The 16,651-nt window shown below is 52.0% G+C and overlaps 5 protein-coding genes across 5 annotated transcripts; 2 read left to right on the forward strand and 3 right to left on the reverse strand.

Annotated features, from left to right (window-relative positions):
- Positions 1–2,005: 2,005 nt before the first annotated feature.
- PG994_010153 (uncharacterized protein) lies at positions 2,006–3,178 on the forward strand (the record flags this gene model as incomplete). Its single annotated transcript, XM_066861562.1, has 2 exons — positions 2,006–2,010; positions 2,068–3,178. 2 exons carry the CDS (start codon positions 2,006–2,008, stop codon positions 3,176–3,178), a joined length of 1,116 nt encoding a protein of 371 aa, XP_066710672.1.
- Positions 3,179–4,245: 1,067 nt separating this feature from the next.
- PG994_010154 (uncharacterized protein) lies at positions 4,246–6,139 on the reverse strand (the record flags this gene model as incomplete). Its single annotated transcript, XM_066861563.1, has 4 exons — positions 4,246–4,588; positions 4,796–4,925; positions 4,975–5,553; positions 6,052–6,139. 4 exons carry the CDS (start codon positions 6,137–6,139, stop codon positions 4,246–4,248), a joined length of 1,140 nt encoding a protein of 379 aa, XP_066710673.1.
- A 1,372-nt stretch (positions 6,140–7,511) lies between these two features.
- PG994_010155 (uncharacterized protein) lies at positions 7,512–8,694 on the reverse strand (the record flags this gene model as incomplete). Its single annotated transcript, XM_066861564.1, has 3 exons — positions 7,512–8,434; positions 8,488–8,602; positions 8,665–8,694. 3 exons carry the CDS (start codon positions 8,692–8,694, stop codon positions 7,512–7,514), a joined length of 1,068 nt encoding a protein of 355 aa, XP_066710674.1.
- Positions 8,695–10,343: 1,649 nt separating this feature from the next.
- On the reverse strand, positions 10,344–10,748 carry PG994_010156 (uncharacterized protein; the record flags this gene model as incomplete). Its single annotated transcript, XM_066861565.1, has 1 exon — positions 10,344–10,748. One exon carries the CDS (start codon positions 10,746–10,748, stop codon positions 10,344–10,346), a length of 405 nt encoding a protein of 134 aa, XP_066710675.1.
- Positions 10,749–13,030: 2,282 nt separating this feature from the next.
- On the forward strand, positions 13,031–15,996 carry PG994_010157 (SET domain-containing protein; the record flags this gene model as incomplete). The annotated part of the gene is made up of 3 exons (XM_066861566.1): positions 13,031–13,454; positions 13,522–15,149; positions 15,208–15,996. The coding sequence occupies 3 exons, from the start codon at positions 13,031–13,033 to the stop codon at positions 15,994–15,996; spliced, it is 2,841 nt and encodes a 946-aa protein (XP_066710676.1).
- Positions 15,997–16,651: the final 655 nt, after the last annotated feature.

Here is a 16,651-nt window from a genome sequence, read left to right on the forward strand (position 1 = left end):
CACAGATTGACAAGACTGAGCCGCGGGCTGAAGGTGGATGGGAGAAGGAGGAAGTGGTTGTGGTCGTGGTTGTATGTGTGTGTGAGTGAGTGAAAGATATTATGTGTGTAGGTGGTTCTGGCGAAAGGGAGCGAGTTGTTGCGCAGTTGGGTGCAAGACCTTCTTGACCTTTGGCTGCGGCGGACTTTGGGGGTGAATCGACAACCGGCGCGACTTCCAACAGCCGAATCAGAATAAATCAGAGGCCAATCAGGAGGAGGACAATACCGGTCCAAGTCGTCAACGGCGTAGTAAATGAAGCGAATAGGGACAATAGGCCTGAATAGCTACTGGCTCTTCATAACAACTTGAAGCCAGCCCCGGCCAGGCCATAGATTTCCAGAAGCGTTTCTTGCAACGCAGTGCACTTTCGGCGCTTTTGATTGGCCAGAGCGGATTTTATGCTGCCCGTTCCACCGGAAGTACTGGGTACCTTCCGGAAACTGCACGCCAGATGCCAATTGGATGCATGTACCATCGCCAATCCAAAGCGTGTAAGCCAACCAAAAGAAGGCGAAAATCCTTCAATTGACGGCTGCAGGAGGTCTACTTGTGTCTGTCTACCTAGGTAACTATCCTCGCTATTATGAGGCATCCCGCTTCCAATCTTCGTAGGCCTCCGCTCGAGCCGTGATGTGAATTGCACGGATAGATGACTTGACTCTCGCACGGTTGATTCTGATCAGAAACACCCCTTGAACAATGGAAAGATACGGGTTGCATCTGTCTCATGTTTGTATGTAGGCAACTTTGCACTTATATCGCGATGCCAGAGGGACAGTCTGGTACAAGTCTGATTGTCCTTTATCTGCTATCTACTTTGGGCCTTCTTTTCAAGGTCATGCCCAGCTATGCGTAGAGTGCTATTGACACGTAACCAATGCCTACTTGACCCAGCTGTAGGGTGCTAATAACAGCCCGTCGCGTCGCATCCCATCTTACTCAGACGACACGTTCGTATAGGTATCCAAAGCTATGTCCCTCCTGGAACAGCCGCCCTTGGCAGGGTATTGGATTGCGAGGCGGAGTTCATCGCGCAAACAATCAGAAACTCGGTGCTGGCAAGCGTAGAAGGTTCGCGTCGCTGTAGCAAAAAGTGCATGATGATGGCTTGCCAGAGGTAAACTCTTCTTGTCATGCCCCTGCTTGCTGACTGACACCAGCCATGTGGTTTATGGGGGCTACCATACCATATCTCAGCCGCCGAGCGCGATATCACCTACCCCAGAAGCTGCCAAGAGCCAAGAGAAGAGGCTATTCGATCGCAATCCGCTCAAATAACTAGGTATATATTTCTTCTTTGTACCTACAGAAAGATAGACCTATGCGTCTAGACCTGGGTATTCAGAGACATCCTCGCATTCCAGTACACCTGCATGCCATAATAACAGGCTGAAGCGGAGCGGACGACGACTAACATGACACCTGAAGTGAAACCCAAAGTACCGTCTACCTCAGCGCTAGGGGCGGACAAAATTCGCATTGCCCAGATTGAGCCAGAAATGCTGTTCTTTGTCGCCCCCGACCTTTCAAGCGCGCTAAACCTTGTTTAGCGCAGCGCCTATTCGTCCCGAGCCTGCCGCATTAGATAAAGTGGGGACCAGACCCAATGCGATATTGATGGATATACCAAGCAATTAAATGGTTTTTTTGCTTTTTGGCGCATCCTCGTCTGAGCACAGCGCGTCGATCCTCGCGAATCAATAGGATCTACCTTAAGCCAAGCAAGCCGTCGTGGTCAGTTACTCAAAGAGTCTAAGAAAAGCAGCAAATCGAACGAAGGGCTCGCGAGTCTCGTCAACCAACCTACGTGCAATTCTTGTTAGTTGCCAAACAACGAAAGTTGCCGTTCGGCCCATCTATACCCGTCCTCCTCCGTTCTCACGTTCCGTAGCCCGACCTCATCTCTCCGGCCAGTAACCTACGCGCCCGTGCCCCTCTTTCAGCAATTGCAGTTTGGGGGCAGATGCAGTCAGCCTAGAGCCGCCCTGAAGCTATGTCCTCGTAGCACACAAGATAAATAAAAAGGGAGCAGCTGGGGCGAGTAGTACAATGGGGGAAGCGCCGGAAGCTATCGTCGCACAAGCCCCAAGGCAGCGGGGGCGGCACAAAGCCGAAGCAGAACCAGGCGCAAAATCCGCAAGCGACCGGTGGCAACTGCCAGAAACTGCTCACCAGCAGCAGTAGCCAGAAACCGACCGCCGCCAGGGGGGGCGCGAAGCAGCAGCAGCAGCAGAAGGATGCAAACCCCACCATCCCCTTCGCGCCCGAGGACAAGATCCTGCTCGTGGGCGAGGGCGACCTCAGCTTCGCCGCGTCGCTGATGGAGGACCCTCACTACTGCGCCGACGTGACGGCCACGGTCTTCGAGAAGAGCCTCGCGGAGCTGGCGGCCAAGTACCCGCACGTGGCGGACAACCTCGCCAAGATCGAGGCCGACGCGGGCGCCAACGGGCGCGTGCTGTACGGCGTGGACGCGACCCGGATGGGCCCGTTCCACTTCACCACGCTGGCGGAGAAGGAGAACAACGAGGTCGGCGGGCGCGGCGCGGCGGGCGGCGTCCTGTTCGACCGCATCCTCTTCAACTTCCCGCACGTCGGCGGCAAGAGCACCGACGTCAACCGGCAGGTGCGCTACAACCAGGAGATGCTCGTGGCCTTCTTCGAGCGCGCGCTGCCGTGCCTGTCCTTCGCGCCGGGCGCCGCCATCGTCGTCACCCTGTTCGAGGGCGAGCCCTACACGCTGTGGAACATCCGCGACCTCGGCCGCCACGCCGGGCTGCAGGTCGAGCGCAGCTTCCGCTTCCAGGCCTCAGCGTACCCGGGATATCACCACGCCCGCACGCTAGGCGTCGTCCGGAATAAGAGCGGCGAGGTCGGCGGCGGGTGGAAGGGCGAGGACCGCCCGGCCCGTAGCTACGTGTTCGTCCTGCAAGGACGTCCCGAGGGACGAGTCTCCCCCCAGCGGGAAATCCTTCACACAGCTGAGGGAAGGAGAACAAGAAGAAGCGCGCCAGGGGCCAGGATGACGATTCTTCAGATGACGAGTAAAACATTCAAAATAAAGCATAATACATTTATCATAAAGCATTCGTGGCCTTCCTGTACCCCGTCTGTCAATGCCCTCCAATTTGATTAGACAAACGTACGTGATGGACACTCGATACGAATGTCGCCGGCATTCCGATTCCCCGATGGCATGCGCCTTCGCTTTCCAAGTGCAGACCTCGGGACCAAAATAGGTGCTATAGACCACTAGGCACTTGAATACAGTACCTGCATGAGGCGGTAGAGAGTACCCTTTACTTCGCACCTTGAAGGCAGGAGATTCCGGGGCAGTGTTGAATCTCCGGCAATTGAAGATGACCCGGAAATCCGGTCGAAGAATACCGCCGGACCAGGCTGCTTGTTTATAACTCCTAGCATTACTGCCCGCCGATGTTTAATCCAACAAGACGATGCACTCCTCTCGCGTTGTCGCTACACCCATTCAAAAATCTTCAAGGTTGCTCGCCTTACTATCCTAGAGAGGTTGACCAGTGGCCATGTCTAGCAACCTCAGAGCCGACCCAGAAAAGACTGCGCATCCAGAGCTTGATGATCCCAGCCACGAACCAAACGATGCCCCTAAAGTAGAAGAGAATCCTCCGCCCGCCCGATGGCAGCACTGCTGCATGATTGGCCGTCCTCAAGCCTGGTGCTGCTCCTTCTCGAACCCTTGCTGGATCAACAACAGTATGCTCTCATTTCTCTATATGGCATCCAGGCATCATCGTCATACAGATCGACTAACGCCAATGCCTCTTCACGTCTTTGGCTTATGATGGCGTCGTTGGTGACCGAATGCTACCAATTCCTCCTGGCCCAGGGCGTCTGCAGTGCCATGGGCGTTGCCTATCTATACTCACTGGGCAAATTCTTAGTGGATCTCCTCTCCTCCATCCTTTGCGCGTTCTTTTGCCGACTGAGTGCTCTTTCGGGGATCTCTGAGTTCGCCATTCGGATCCCCACCCAGCAGAAGTCCATCGCCATCGGCTTTGTCATCATATCCGGGTTCGAGGCGGGGGCGTTCATCGGCTATGGGCATGAAAAAGTCGCGCCGCCCAGTTGGATGAAGCAATATATAACCACCAAAGGATCGCGGCTAGGTGCACGATGGGCGGGAAGAGGGGCATTGAACGTCAAGGATATATTTTATAGCAAAATCTACTCAATGTCGCGATAGTGTGATCGTGGCTTGACGATTTCCACGATTTCTTGCCCTTTCTTGTACGTTACGGTTATATCGATGTGGAATTTGCCGTCCTTGTAGCTGTCGTACGATTCGCTGACGCTCACTAGTGCATGGGTTCTACCATCCCAATGTTCAGCATAGTGGTGGCTGTCATGTTCATGCCGTAGACACTGTTGGAATTGCTCGAGTGCAGTCTTCTTCCTGAAGTCTTTATTTTCGGGTTTGTAGAGGGTTAGCCGGCCAATCTCCCACTTTCCTTCTTTCCTCACAAAGACGTACGACTTCACTTTTCGTGTACCGGTCGTGGCTTCCAAGCTGAATATACAAAGCACTAGGCATTCCATCGCATGGTGGGTCTTCACAGACAGTTCTGGAGACAGTTTTGTGTCGATACTGAGAAGCAGAAACAAGAGGAGACCTCTTTCGTATCTTTGCTTTTCCAAAGACGAAACGACCCATCCTGAGGGTACCAGGCAGATTGCGGCGCTACTTGTTCGATCCTCACATACGGAGCAAGCTTACGGGGGGAAATCCAGCTTAACAACGACCTGCTTGTGAAACTCGTTTTTCAATTTGTCGGATTGCTGTTCCGTCAACTCTCTGAAGGCGTATATGGTGGGCTGCTCTTCGTCCTTGCGCATCACCGTGTGTTCTTCAGCATGTTTCGCATAGAAGATTTGACCAGCTCCGAACGTATTCACTCTTGAGTTTGGTCAAATAAATCCCCAGTGTCGGTTTGCGGTTTTCAGTACTGGAGCTGTCAGGGACTTCGTTGAAGCATTCCAGATCCACGGAAGTAACAACCATGCTCTCGATCCGCTCGTTTTGCATTCGGTTAAGCTGGTCAGACTCAGAGAGCTTACTGCACTCAGAATGGTCGGGGCTCTCGACCAAGGCTGTCAATACACAGTTGAAGCGTAGACCTTTGTTGGTGATCGAATACTCGTTGTCGTATCGAGAGGCTGAAGGTACCCTCGTTACACTTGCACAGTTAATGAACTCTGCGGGGGACCTCGCGAACAGGCCACGGAATCTCTGCTGGTCCTCGGGTGCAGCCACCCACGCAAATATCGACATGTCGTTCGTCGATCTGCTGATTTCCTCCTGAAGTCGGAGAAACGCATTCTCGCTCTCCCCGTAGAGAAGCGGCACGTAGACTCCGAAAATACCAAGCAGACAATACGCCCGGTCTTCCTTCCGCGTTATTTCCCGCTTGGCGGCCCAGGAGAACCGAGCAGCAACCGAGTAGTCCTCCAGCTTTCGCTGCCAAGATAATGCGCCTGGCGGTATACCGGTTATCGGAGCCAACGCTTCAGCCCAGTCCCTCTCTTCAAACCTCGAAGGGACCAAGACTCATCGTAGAACTGTACATGATTCGGCGCGATCAATTCTTGGAGCGTCCAGCCTCGGGTAAGCCATCGACACTGACTGAACGACGGGGGAGGCCAAAAGTCCAAGTAACTTTCAAGCGATGGGTTTGATAAGAGGTCATACAAATAGACGAAGCATCTAGATGACAGCTCGTAGTATCTGGACATGGAATTGATGGCCTCGGACAAGTCGGCGCTGCTGGATTTGTCAATGCAGCATGTATCTACCCAGGCATAGTCGAGTCTGTATTCTTCCCGGGCAAGCTGACAGGTCATCTTAATCTTGTTGAATCCCTTCTTGCGGCTAGCAAAATGCAAATCCTGTCGATGGGGCTTAGCGGGAGCTTTTCACAATAGATTTGTGCACTCACCTGGAACTCTTGGAAAGAGACCTCCTCTTCTTCCCACATATGAGAGAGGATTGCATATTGGACTGGACCTCTGAAGGGTCGGTCTTGAAGACAAGCTTGAGCGTGTCGGTGTCAATGAGCCACATAGTGTCCCAGAAGCCTTCTGATGTTGGTATTTGGAAGTCGAAGAGTTACGCAGCCTGGTCTGGTTGCACAAGCGGCCGAGAGACGAGCACTGGCTGCCTAGAACTGAACTTGAGCCTTAGGCATCAAGATTTCTTGAGCGTGCATAATGCTGCAAGTCACAGCTGACGACACTCCTGGTGCCCAATCAATCGTAAGCACAGCTTTGATTACATCTTCATTGCATGGATAACCAAAAAGTGGCCTCCGATAACAGGCTAAACAAATGGTGTTGAAAAAACATGTAACATAAACCCAACGCAACTATATTGATAGGCGAATTGGTTTCATCCATCTCAGGGTATACATATATGCTCGCTCCTTCTGCTCTATGAGTATTGCCTCGAACTACAAACGGCAACTCTTCGGTGCGTGTCAATGCATACCTCATTAGGGTAGATATGACAATACAAACATATGAATGTCCTTGAAGCCCTGCAGCCATACATTGCTGGTCGATCTTTGCCACTACGCTGTGTCACAACAGAATGCGTGCAATATCTCTTTTCACATCGCTTTCCGCTTAGTCAAGTAAACGGTATATGATTCGTCGCCATCGCAGTATAAAGTCAGGGGCCTTCAAGACAGCAACTATAGCGCCCTCCGGCAAGTCATCGAGCCCCTGAATATCAAAATACCTTCAAACCCATTGCTCGCGCTCGTCTCTTGCTCGCCAATGTAGTATCAGGACATTCATCTGTCTCGGCACGCCCCTATGTCACATCCACTTAGCCCACCTCCAGGGATAGAAACCAAACTTGCTATACTCTTGTGCTCGTTCATTGGCCTCAAAAATCCGTATAGTCCATACCTATAAATCAACTGGCCCTATCATGTGTAGAGAAGAAAGTAGTAGCAAGTCCTCGAGTACATCCATGTTGCAAGTTGATAGCATCCAAACCGCTAAATCGTACATACATCAGACTATCATGACCCGTTATGCTCGAGGCCGCCCTATAGTAACCCAAACGCCCAAGGAGATATAAAGTTTCCTAGTTACACAAATAGCAAAATCGAAGCTCGATATAACCGCTCAAATAGACAAATATCCTTCCTAAAAACAAGCCGTCCCTCCTTTATATGTCTCCAGACTCTTGGATTTATGATAAAAACGATTCTCGTTGTTCCGGACGCTGCAGAATCGACAACACTATCAAAGTGAGAGGTAACCCAATTTAACGTTAAGAACAAAATACCTAAAATAGGAAGAAGGGGAGATGAACAGAAAGAAAGAAAGAAAAGACAGCGATCCGCCAAATGCTTTGGAAAGTCACGCTCTATGTGTTTGAAAATATCGAATCCAGTTTAGGAAAGAGCTACGCCGGTTGCAAATGCTTAGGTTCGATGTGTAATAGAAGATGGCGGTTGCGGAGGTTGCGGAGGCGACATGTCTCGTGATATATGCTCAGATACACTCCTGGAGCGATCCCTGTCTGGGAAGATGGGGTCTAGCGATCTCCCACTATCATGTCCTCCTCTAGGCAAGTCATACGGTGATTGGCGTGACGCCGCGGTCGTATATTGAGATGTCATTGACGTAGTAGGCTGTGGCAGATGCGTTTGTTGTTGTGGTGACGGTGGTGGTAGCGGGTTCGGTGTATGCTGCATCGCCTGCACTTGGAAAGCGGGCGACTTGTTGGCATCAGCCGCAAGTGCCCCGCGTTCTCGGGGCGACAGCGTAGACCGCTCCACCTGCTCGATAGGCTCTGGAAGCGCTCGCGGGACATCCTTAATCGAGGCTGGAGACTTCAAGGGGTACGCAAGTCCCGTGGGCGAGCTCTCGATGGCGTTAACTCGGCCGCGCATCCTAGACCTCGGATCTGCGGGGCTCCCCGAGACTTCGTAACCGGGCGAAGAAGCATAGTCGCGCTGCGGCGCAATGTTGATCGGGGCCAAGGGAGCAGGCGTTATAGGCGCATATTCGGTGGACCTTGGATAGGTGGCCCGAGCCTGGGCTTCCTTGTCTGCTTTGGAGGGCCGGCCACGTTTCTTCCCAGTGCTCGTTAATGACGGAGTGGTGGTGGTGAAGGTATTGGCAGTCATGACCGGAGGGTACCCGTTCAGAGGAGGTCGCGGCTGGATGATGCGCTGTGCCATAGGAGGTTCGGATGGTGCCGCCACGGCCTGTCGCTTGATAGGCTGCTCGTTCAACTCGCTCAGTGACTTGCGCTTCAGGCTCGCGAGGTGATTCGGAGGCGTTGGATACTGCACGGGTAGCATCTTCTCGACCACTCCCATACATTGGTGCATGTTGCGACCTGTTCCATTAGACGTCTGCAGCATCAGCTTTAGGCGGCATGCGACCACTTACCAACAGGAAGTTGCATATACATCCAGTTTTGCTCCACATGGTTATTCTTGATGAAGTCCACGAGAAGGTGCACGTCTATAGAGCTAGCTTTGATCATTTCACCGAGCACAAAGCGCTGTAGAAGACTTTTGGTCAGATGGAACAGTCCAGTAGAACGGGAATGTCCTCGAAGCGTACCGTCTCAATATCCGAGAATGAGGTCTCCATCTTCAAGGGTTACGCGTGGGACGAGGCCAAACTGAGGGGCAATGAACTTCGGTATAATGCAAAAGAGCGTCCCTGGATCGCATATCACCCAAAACGATAAAGGTGCCGGAGTTGGAACATGGGTTTGAATATAAATAAAGCTGGAAGAAGATGCAGTCGCTGTGGGGGGGGTGAGGAGAGAGACGCCCGGTCTACTACAGAGCTCCAGGCCTCCACGGTGGGTGGCTATGGTCGACGAGGCAAAGCCGCGCAGTTGTAGGCAGTCGCCCGAAGCGTGACAAGTTTGTTGAAGAAGGCAAGGAAGTGAAATCCAAGGGTCAACAGACGCGCGCAATGAACGGTTGGTATGGCCTAGCGCGCGTCTTTCTCTGCCGGGAGGGGGTCAAACAAGCGAGCGAATATATTGAAGCGTGAGAACCCAAGTAATACAGGAACGAGGAAGGCGTCAAGCGTAAGTCGCGGTTTGTTGCGACGGCACAATGCGGCCCACACAAGACCGAGGGCAGTTGTCGTCCTGGCAGGCAAGTATGTAATAAGTAAGCCAGGTAATAAGGTGAGGTAACAAGGGTAGGTGAAGCTAGCGGAAGCTGGTAGGGTTGTCTGGGGTCCTGGGAGGGATCCCGGGAAGTTTCAATTGTTACAATTGTCAAGGTTGAAGTCCGCGAGTCCTCTTTTTGCCGAAGGCGTGTCTTGGGCGTCCGTGTTAAACTGGGAACTGGGAACTGGGGTGGAAGGGCAGGCAGACAGACGTCTCTCGTTTCCCCGTGTTGCAAGACAGATGCACAAACAACCAAAAACAGTGCCCCCCAAGTGTATCCTCCAGCAGCAGCAGCAGGAAAACACCACTCTTTTTTCAGTCGGCAGAGCAAGACAATATCGTAGGAGGACCCAGTCCATGCATGACGTTCGAGCTACTGTTAAGGCGTAGAGGCAGTCTTGGTTCGATGGATCCCATGCACCTGACACAAAGTCTGACCTACATGTCCGACTTGGGTAAAGTAATGATGGTAGCTGCAGTAATAGGATACCGGGTCCAACATGTGTTGAGAGAGGTCGCCGCATATAGCTCGCCTTAGTTGCAAGACCAACCATTCGCAAGGATGCCTGTGACCGACCCTGCAACCCTGTGCTGCGGGAGAAGGAAACAAAAAAAACCAGACCAAAGTCGCAGGTTTAGTCTTTGGGGATATGGCGCTTGGCCGCTTGTACCCAAAAAGGCAGAGAGGCATATTGGGTCGTAATATGCCAGACCAGCAGCAGGTAGAGAGAGCTCCCCCAGCCATGCATAGTCCATGCAGCCCTCAGGATCCGACCTCAGCTTCTGAGTGGGCCAGCTGCTCGAGCGTGCAGATGCGCGATCCCCCTCCAGGCCGGCGAATTATTGCCTCCCTCTGACTACCTCTGTCATACGGGGGTCGCCTGACTTGACTGCTCCTCCATCCCTAACTGATAAATCATGCTTTTTCTGCTTCGGCTATCGCATGCACCAACCGTAAAAGATTGTCTGGCTAGCTTCGTGGGTGTTTTTATCCACAGTATCCTCCCTCCTCTCGTGTATGTCGCAAATCCATCAAATAAGACAGACAGATTGACCAGAGAGGCGGCATCTTCGCTTCTCTAGGCCTCTACGTAGTAAGTAGCAGGCCATTTTAGCTTCTTGTCGGGTAGTAGTGGGGGTTTGTGCTGACTCGGGAGCCATTCCCCGCCGCTTGTAAGTCGTAAATAGATCCCGATGGGTGTGTTCCATGATTCTGATTGACGTCGACGCCGCCGCCATCGAGGCCTATGCCAAGGAAGGTCTCCCCTCCCACACGAGCCTGGCACTTTGAGCGCTGTCTCGACGCATCATAAGATCCAGCTCTCATAAAGACGGTGTGCGCCGCAATAGACGGGATTCTACCGTCAGCGAAAACAAACATAAGCAATTGGACTCCCGTTAGCCTCCGTGCTACCAGATATTCCTCCGGCATAGGTCCCAGTCCTTCGGTCTCATTGGTGGTCCTGCCATTGTTTTGCTGGCCGTTCTCCACGTCGAGGGCAGAAGTAGTGAGCATAGTGAGCCTGCCTGGGCGGATTGAGTGGTTGAGCTGCGCTGGGGATTCTCCAATCAGACTGCAGAAAGAGCTCTTGACCTTTTCAGAGGCCAGCCAGGAGCACAGATCAAGGGTTCGTCACAATTGGGCAGTTCGAGGCTCCGAGCCGCAGGGTCGCTGTGCTCCATCCTTTATATGTAGGTATAAAGATGTCCAACTTCATGTCCCAAAAGACTAGAGGAGCCGCAGAAGGGTGAGAACGTGTCAATGGATGGATCTCTGCAAGCTGCGGGTGTCTGACATGTCTTCACTATATATACGTGCAGGCCAATTCACATACCGCTCTTTCGAGAGAGCCCGACTCCAATCCAAGTCCTGGCAATGCATAATGAGCTGGCAGCTTCTCATAGGGGGACCCACTAAACCACGCTTCCGTCATGGCCTAACCTAAGAATATATCTTCTAGGGTTCGGAGCGTTCAGCTGTATAGAGGATGGCGATATATATGAAAGATCTGCTAGTTTATGCAGTATGCGGTTGGCCCATTCCCGTCTTCTGGGATGTATGCAAGTGTGTGCTGAAATGGACGACAACCGTTTGTTCTCCAGACGCCAGGTTGAATCTCGTCGCTCATCCTATGCCACCCACGATACCACACCACTGTATATAGGTCATTCATGCCAGAAAAAAGTATGTCCGAATCTTACATGGATGCTTTTCTTTTCACAGCCAAGTCTCATTATTATCGTTGAAGTTAAGGAAGCAGAGAGGGCAGGAAGGGCGAAAGCAAGACTTGGATATCAAGAGGGGCTTCGCTTCTTAAGTTATTTCCATTATTAGTTACTAGAACATGCACCTAAACGTGGCTGCAACCATTGCCCCCCAAAAGCCCGCAATCATACCCTGGGAACTGCATCATTCAGGATGTTCAAGGTGTATACCTTGGGCAGAAGACATGGGCCATAGACCTTGGATATCTCTCCATTTCTACACGAGAGTCCAATCCGGCTTAGCTGGTGGATAGCAACCAAAGCAAGTATGTGTCTATCTACATACCTTGTCACCTGTTCTACGGAATCGAAGTGCATAGCATGGCAGGGACGAAAACTCAATCTGCAAATGCACTAGGTAATACAACATGGAACCCATACGCCATACATGTAGCGCTTGTAGAAAGAGAATGTCTGTTCCCGTCACATATATTATCGGTAATTTCCTACATAGCATAGCTGTCGACTCTCGCTTCAGTCCTGGAGACAAGATGTAAACTGCCAGATACAATTTATAGTTATGATTCTTAGTGGATTCATACCGGCAGCTTTCAGTAGGTACTTCCTACCTCTTTTCTGGAAAACCTACCGTAAGCTCTTGGAAATTTGTTCTATCCCTATTTTCACAGATCTTAACTTGAACTGATTTCTTGCATCTTGGGGACAGTAGTTAAACCAACTGATTATACAGGATGTGAGACCTGTATACAGGTACCTCGAGAAAGGTGAGCTGGATACTACTTCTGATTTGACAACTCATCTGAGGCGACTTACACACTCTGTAATAAGAGGTTCATTCATATAGGCAGGCTTGATATTGAATCTTTGTCAATGTCCAGCAATCACGGCGCTGGGCCCCAATGTTGCGCACGGACCAGACGGCAAAGACGGAGGCGGTATCCCCGACTAACCTCACCTTCTGAAAGCTGGAAGTACATGCCCACATGTAACATGACCTACCAACCTGCCTGGTATCGTGAATTTGGAAAGGGCAGTCCTCCACCCGCGGTCCCGTCACCGTACTTGCTACCTCCTTGCGACAACGAGCTCACCCCGGGGTCCTCTTCGCTCATTGTCCCCAGTAGTTGATCAAGAAACTCTTCCCACACGCGACTTTGTTGTAGTATGTCGCATATGCAGTGCAATTGATTGACCTAAGCGTGTTGACAGGCAATGTCACAAACAGCAGTGCAGAGCTAATGGTTCCCTTCCCATTGCCCTCTTTTTTTCTCCATATCCGCGCTCTGCTGCGCTGCCGGCGCCCATTGAACTTTCCCATCTCTCTCGCCTCTCACCACGCTACCTTCTCCCTTCTTTTCCCCACAAAACCTTCTCGCGCATGTACGCCGGAACCTCAGCTGGCGTCGCGCTCTGCTGACTTTTTGACTACTTGTCGCCCTCTCTTGTCCTCCGCCACTTTAGGAATATTTTCCGTCCATCTTACCATCCACTGTCCCCCATCTGCACTGCAGCAGCGCAACGTCCCAGCCGCGAACCCAAGTCGACCCGCGGCGTGAGGCGCCCGACGCAACAATGGAGGACGAGGAGCGCGTCAAAGATGGCTTGGAGAACCTCAAGGTCGAGACAGGTGAACAAGGATCGGGCATTGATAGCGACAGCTTGGTGAAGCAGGAAAAGGGCAGTGCATTACCTAGCCCAGATCGGAGTAAGGGCTCGAGGTCCAGGACAAGATCACGGTCGCCCAGCATGTCGCCCGACGAGCAGAAAGCACGTAGCGAAAGTGCATCGACACCGGACGGAGCCGCACCTCCAAAGCCCCTGCGAAAGGCATCCTCGAAAGCGGTCCCGCGAAAGGCTCCTCTCTTCAACGAATTGCCCGATATGACGGAAGTATCCAAGGAGCATTTCCAGGTCATTCCGGACTGTCTGTATGGCTCTAAATCGCTTGGATCTACCGAACACGACGCATTGGATTGTGACTGCGATCAAGAATGGCGTACGTTACACCATGATATCTCTAAACCCCGTTGCTCGGGGTGTTTTTGCTGACTTGGGCCTGTTAGGGGATGGCATGAACCACGCCTGTGGCGAAGACTCGGACTGCATCAACAGGGCCACCAAAATGGAATGCGTCGACCAAGAGTGCAATTGTGGTGACGGTTGCCAGAACCAAAGATTCCAGCGAAAGCAGTATGCCGACGTTTCGGTCATCAAGACCGAGAAGAAGGGCTTCGGACTGCGCGCGAACAGAGATTTACAGGCCCACGATTTCATCTTCGAGTATATCGGTGAGGTGATTAATGAACCGACCTTTCGACGCCGAATGATGCAGTACGACAAGGAAGGCATCAAGCATTTCTATTTCATGTCACTGAGCAAGCACGAGTTTGTAGATGCGACCAAGAAGGGCAATCTCGGGCGTTTTTGCAATCATTCCTGCAATCCCAACTGCTACGTGGACAAGTGGGTGGTTGGCAACAAACTGCGCATGGGCATTTTTGCCCAATGCAAGATCCAGGCCGGTGAGGAGCTGGTCTTCAATTACAACGTGGACAGATATGGTGCCGACCCCCAACCATGCTATTGCGCCGAGCCTAACTGCATTGGATTTATTGGCGGTAAGACCCAGACCGAGCGTGCGACTAAACTGTCAGATGCGACCATCGAAGCCCTCGGTATTGATGATGGCGATAGCTGGGAGACAGCCGTCGCAGTGGTCAAGAAGCCCCGCAAGAAGAGAGCTGGCGAGGATGACGAGGAGTATGTTAATAGCATACCGGCCCGTGGCCTCGACGAGAAGGGCGTGCAGAAGGTTATGGCTTCTCTTATGCAATGCAAGGAGAAATGGATCGCTGTCAAGCTGCTGGAACGCATTCAAGCATGCGAGGAGCGCGTACTTCCCTACGTCCAGCGCATGCACGGATACGAGTTCCTCAAAACCACACTAAACACCTTTAGGGATGACCACAACGTGGTTCTCCAAATCCTCGACATATTGGATAAATTCCCCCGTATGACCCGCAACAAGATCGATGCCTCCAAGATCGAGTTGGCCATTCAACCCCTGACCGGCTCTGAGCACGAAGATGTGGCACGAGAGTCCAAAAGATTGCTGGAAGACTGGAGCAGTCTGGAAACTGGATATCGTATCCCGCGAAAGGCCCGAAATGCACAGGGGACACCGAATAATGCGCAAACTGCCAATTCGTTTGGAGAGCGTCGCAGCGCTCGTGCCGAAGAGCCTGTTAGCGCCAAACCTGCAACCGTCGTCCCATTGCCCGACAATGTACCCAAGGGCCCTCGCAGCACTGTGCCACAGCGGAATACCAACTTTCAGACTCAGCGACACCGCCGGCCCCCGGATCCTTCCACCCTTCCTGCCGGATGGTTCATTGTGACCGATAAGACTGGCAGTTGGTATTATTACACCAAAAGTGGCCAAACCACTTGGCACAAGCCAACAGCACCTGCTCCTGAGATAGCCGCACAACAAGGCTTTTTCAAAGCCATCAAGGAACAGAAAACATTACAGGATATCATTGACTCTCTCACGAAGCCCGAAAGTACTGCGGCGTTGAGGAGATCTGCATCGCAGACTCCGCAACACGTCACCACCCCTGCACAGGAGCACAAAAAGGACAAATGGCGTTCTCTACCGATGGACAAACAGATGAAGATATACGAGAACACAGTAAGTCGTATCTTCTGCTGCACCTTTGAATGAACTACTGCTCACAAATCTTCTCTAGCTTTTCCCACACGTGAAGTATGTTACGGACAAATTCCGGTATAAGCTCCCAAAGGACGACTTGAAGAAGTTTGCCAAAGAGATCAACAAGAAGCTTGTCTCTTCCGACTACAAGAACAAGCGCGTAGATGATCCAACTTCAATCTCCGACAAGCAGGAAAAGAAGGTCAAGAAATACGTGAAGGAGTTCTTTGACAAGGCTGTTCAGAAGTATACAGCCCACGAGAGAAGGAGAGCCGACCGGACAGAGCAGAGTAGCAATGCCGCTTCGCAGGATCCCGACTCCTCGTTGGATGCTTCTGCTCGGGATGCTGAAGTTGTATTAACCGACGATGAAGATGCTGCGCCGACTCCTGCCAGCTCTGAACGAAAGCGAAAGCGTGAGGAGGATGACGCGGGCTCTGCTACTGCGACACCCTCAGAAATACCCATCATCAAGCGTCTGAAAGAAGACGAGGGAGGGTTGGCGAGCCCTCCCCCTCCACCACCTCCTCCGCCGGAAGGTGACAACCCAATGGATGCCGAGGTAACCGAGCAAGACCGCATCATGCAGGAACAGGAAGCTACTCAGGACAGCGTCGACTACGCTGAACGAGAGCGACTGCGTGAGCAAGAAGCTGCGCTCGAGAGAGAGAACGAGCTTAATATGCTTGATTTTGAGCAAGAGCAGCAGGGAAAGGATGACGTTCATGGCAGCATTGGCATCGCTGATGGTAACTCTAATATGCAGGAGGGCAGTGATATGGAGCGAGCCAACGAAGCTACGAAGCATGAGGTGATGAGCCATTAGGTTAACCCCTCCTTCGCCTTTACGGCTTCGTCTCAGCCCGTGTATCTGTCACTCGTGCCAGCTGCTAAAGTGATCTAAGAATGGGCCAGGATTGGAGATGTGAATAACACATGCTCATCGTGAAGAGCGACGTATGGGAGAGGTCTTCTCCTGGACCAGAAATGTATATTATTGCCCTACTTATACGGCCCCTTATGTGGAGCCTCGGCATATTCGTCTTTTTTTTTACACAACCTCGGTGTTGCATTCTTGTATCAAAAAAGGGGCAGGGGTCTGTCTTGCATGGAGAGAAAGATATTTTTTTCCTCCCAACGGTCTTACATAACATCATTGGTCTGCATCTCCCGAGCCTGAGTGTATAGGCGTTCTGCGTTTTAGTCTTATCTGTTACTTAATTCCCATATTATACGAATCGGTTTTGGAGGAGCAAAGAAGCAGAGCATCAGGAGTTCAGGGAGAGGGCTTCTTCGTCTTCCATACTACATTATATACAAACGTTGCTTCTCGACGAACAATGTGGGGATCCAGGCTGCCCAGAAGCCAGCCTGCCAGCCAGTCAGTCAGTCAGGTCTCTTTCGATGTTGCGAGACTCAGGTGGGCGGGCCAGTGTGTTCATTGTTACGGTGGAAAGAAAACACGGCATAAGCTTGGGCCC

The sequence above is a fragment of the Apiospora phragmitis genome (genome assembly GCF_038363925.1).
Source record: "Apiospora phragmitis strain CBS 135458 chromosome Unknown utg000010l:1.0-9815664.0:1.0-9183399.0, whole genome shotgun sequence".
Classification (NCBI taxonomy): domain Eukaryota; kingdom Fungi; phylum Ascomycota; class Sordariomycetes; order Amphisphaeriales; family Apiosporaceae; genus Apiospora; species Apiospora phragmitis.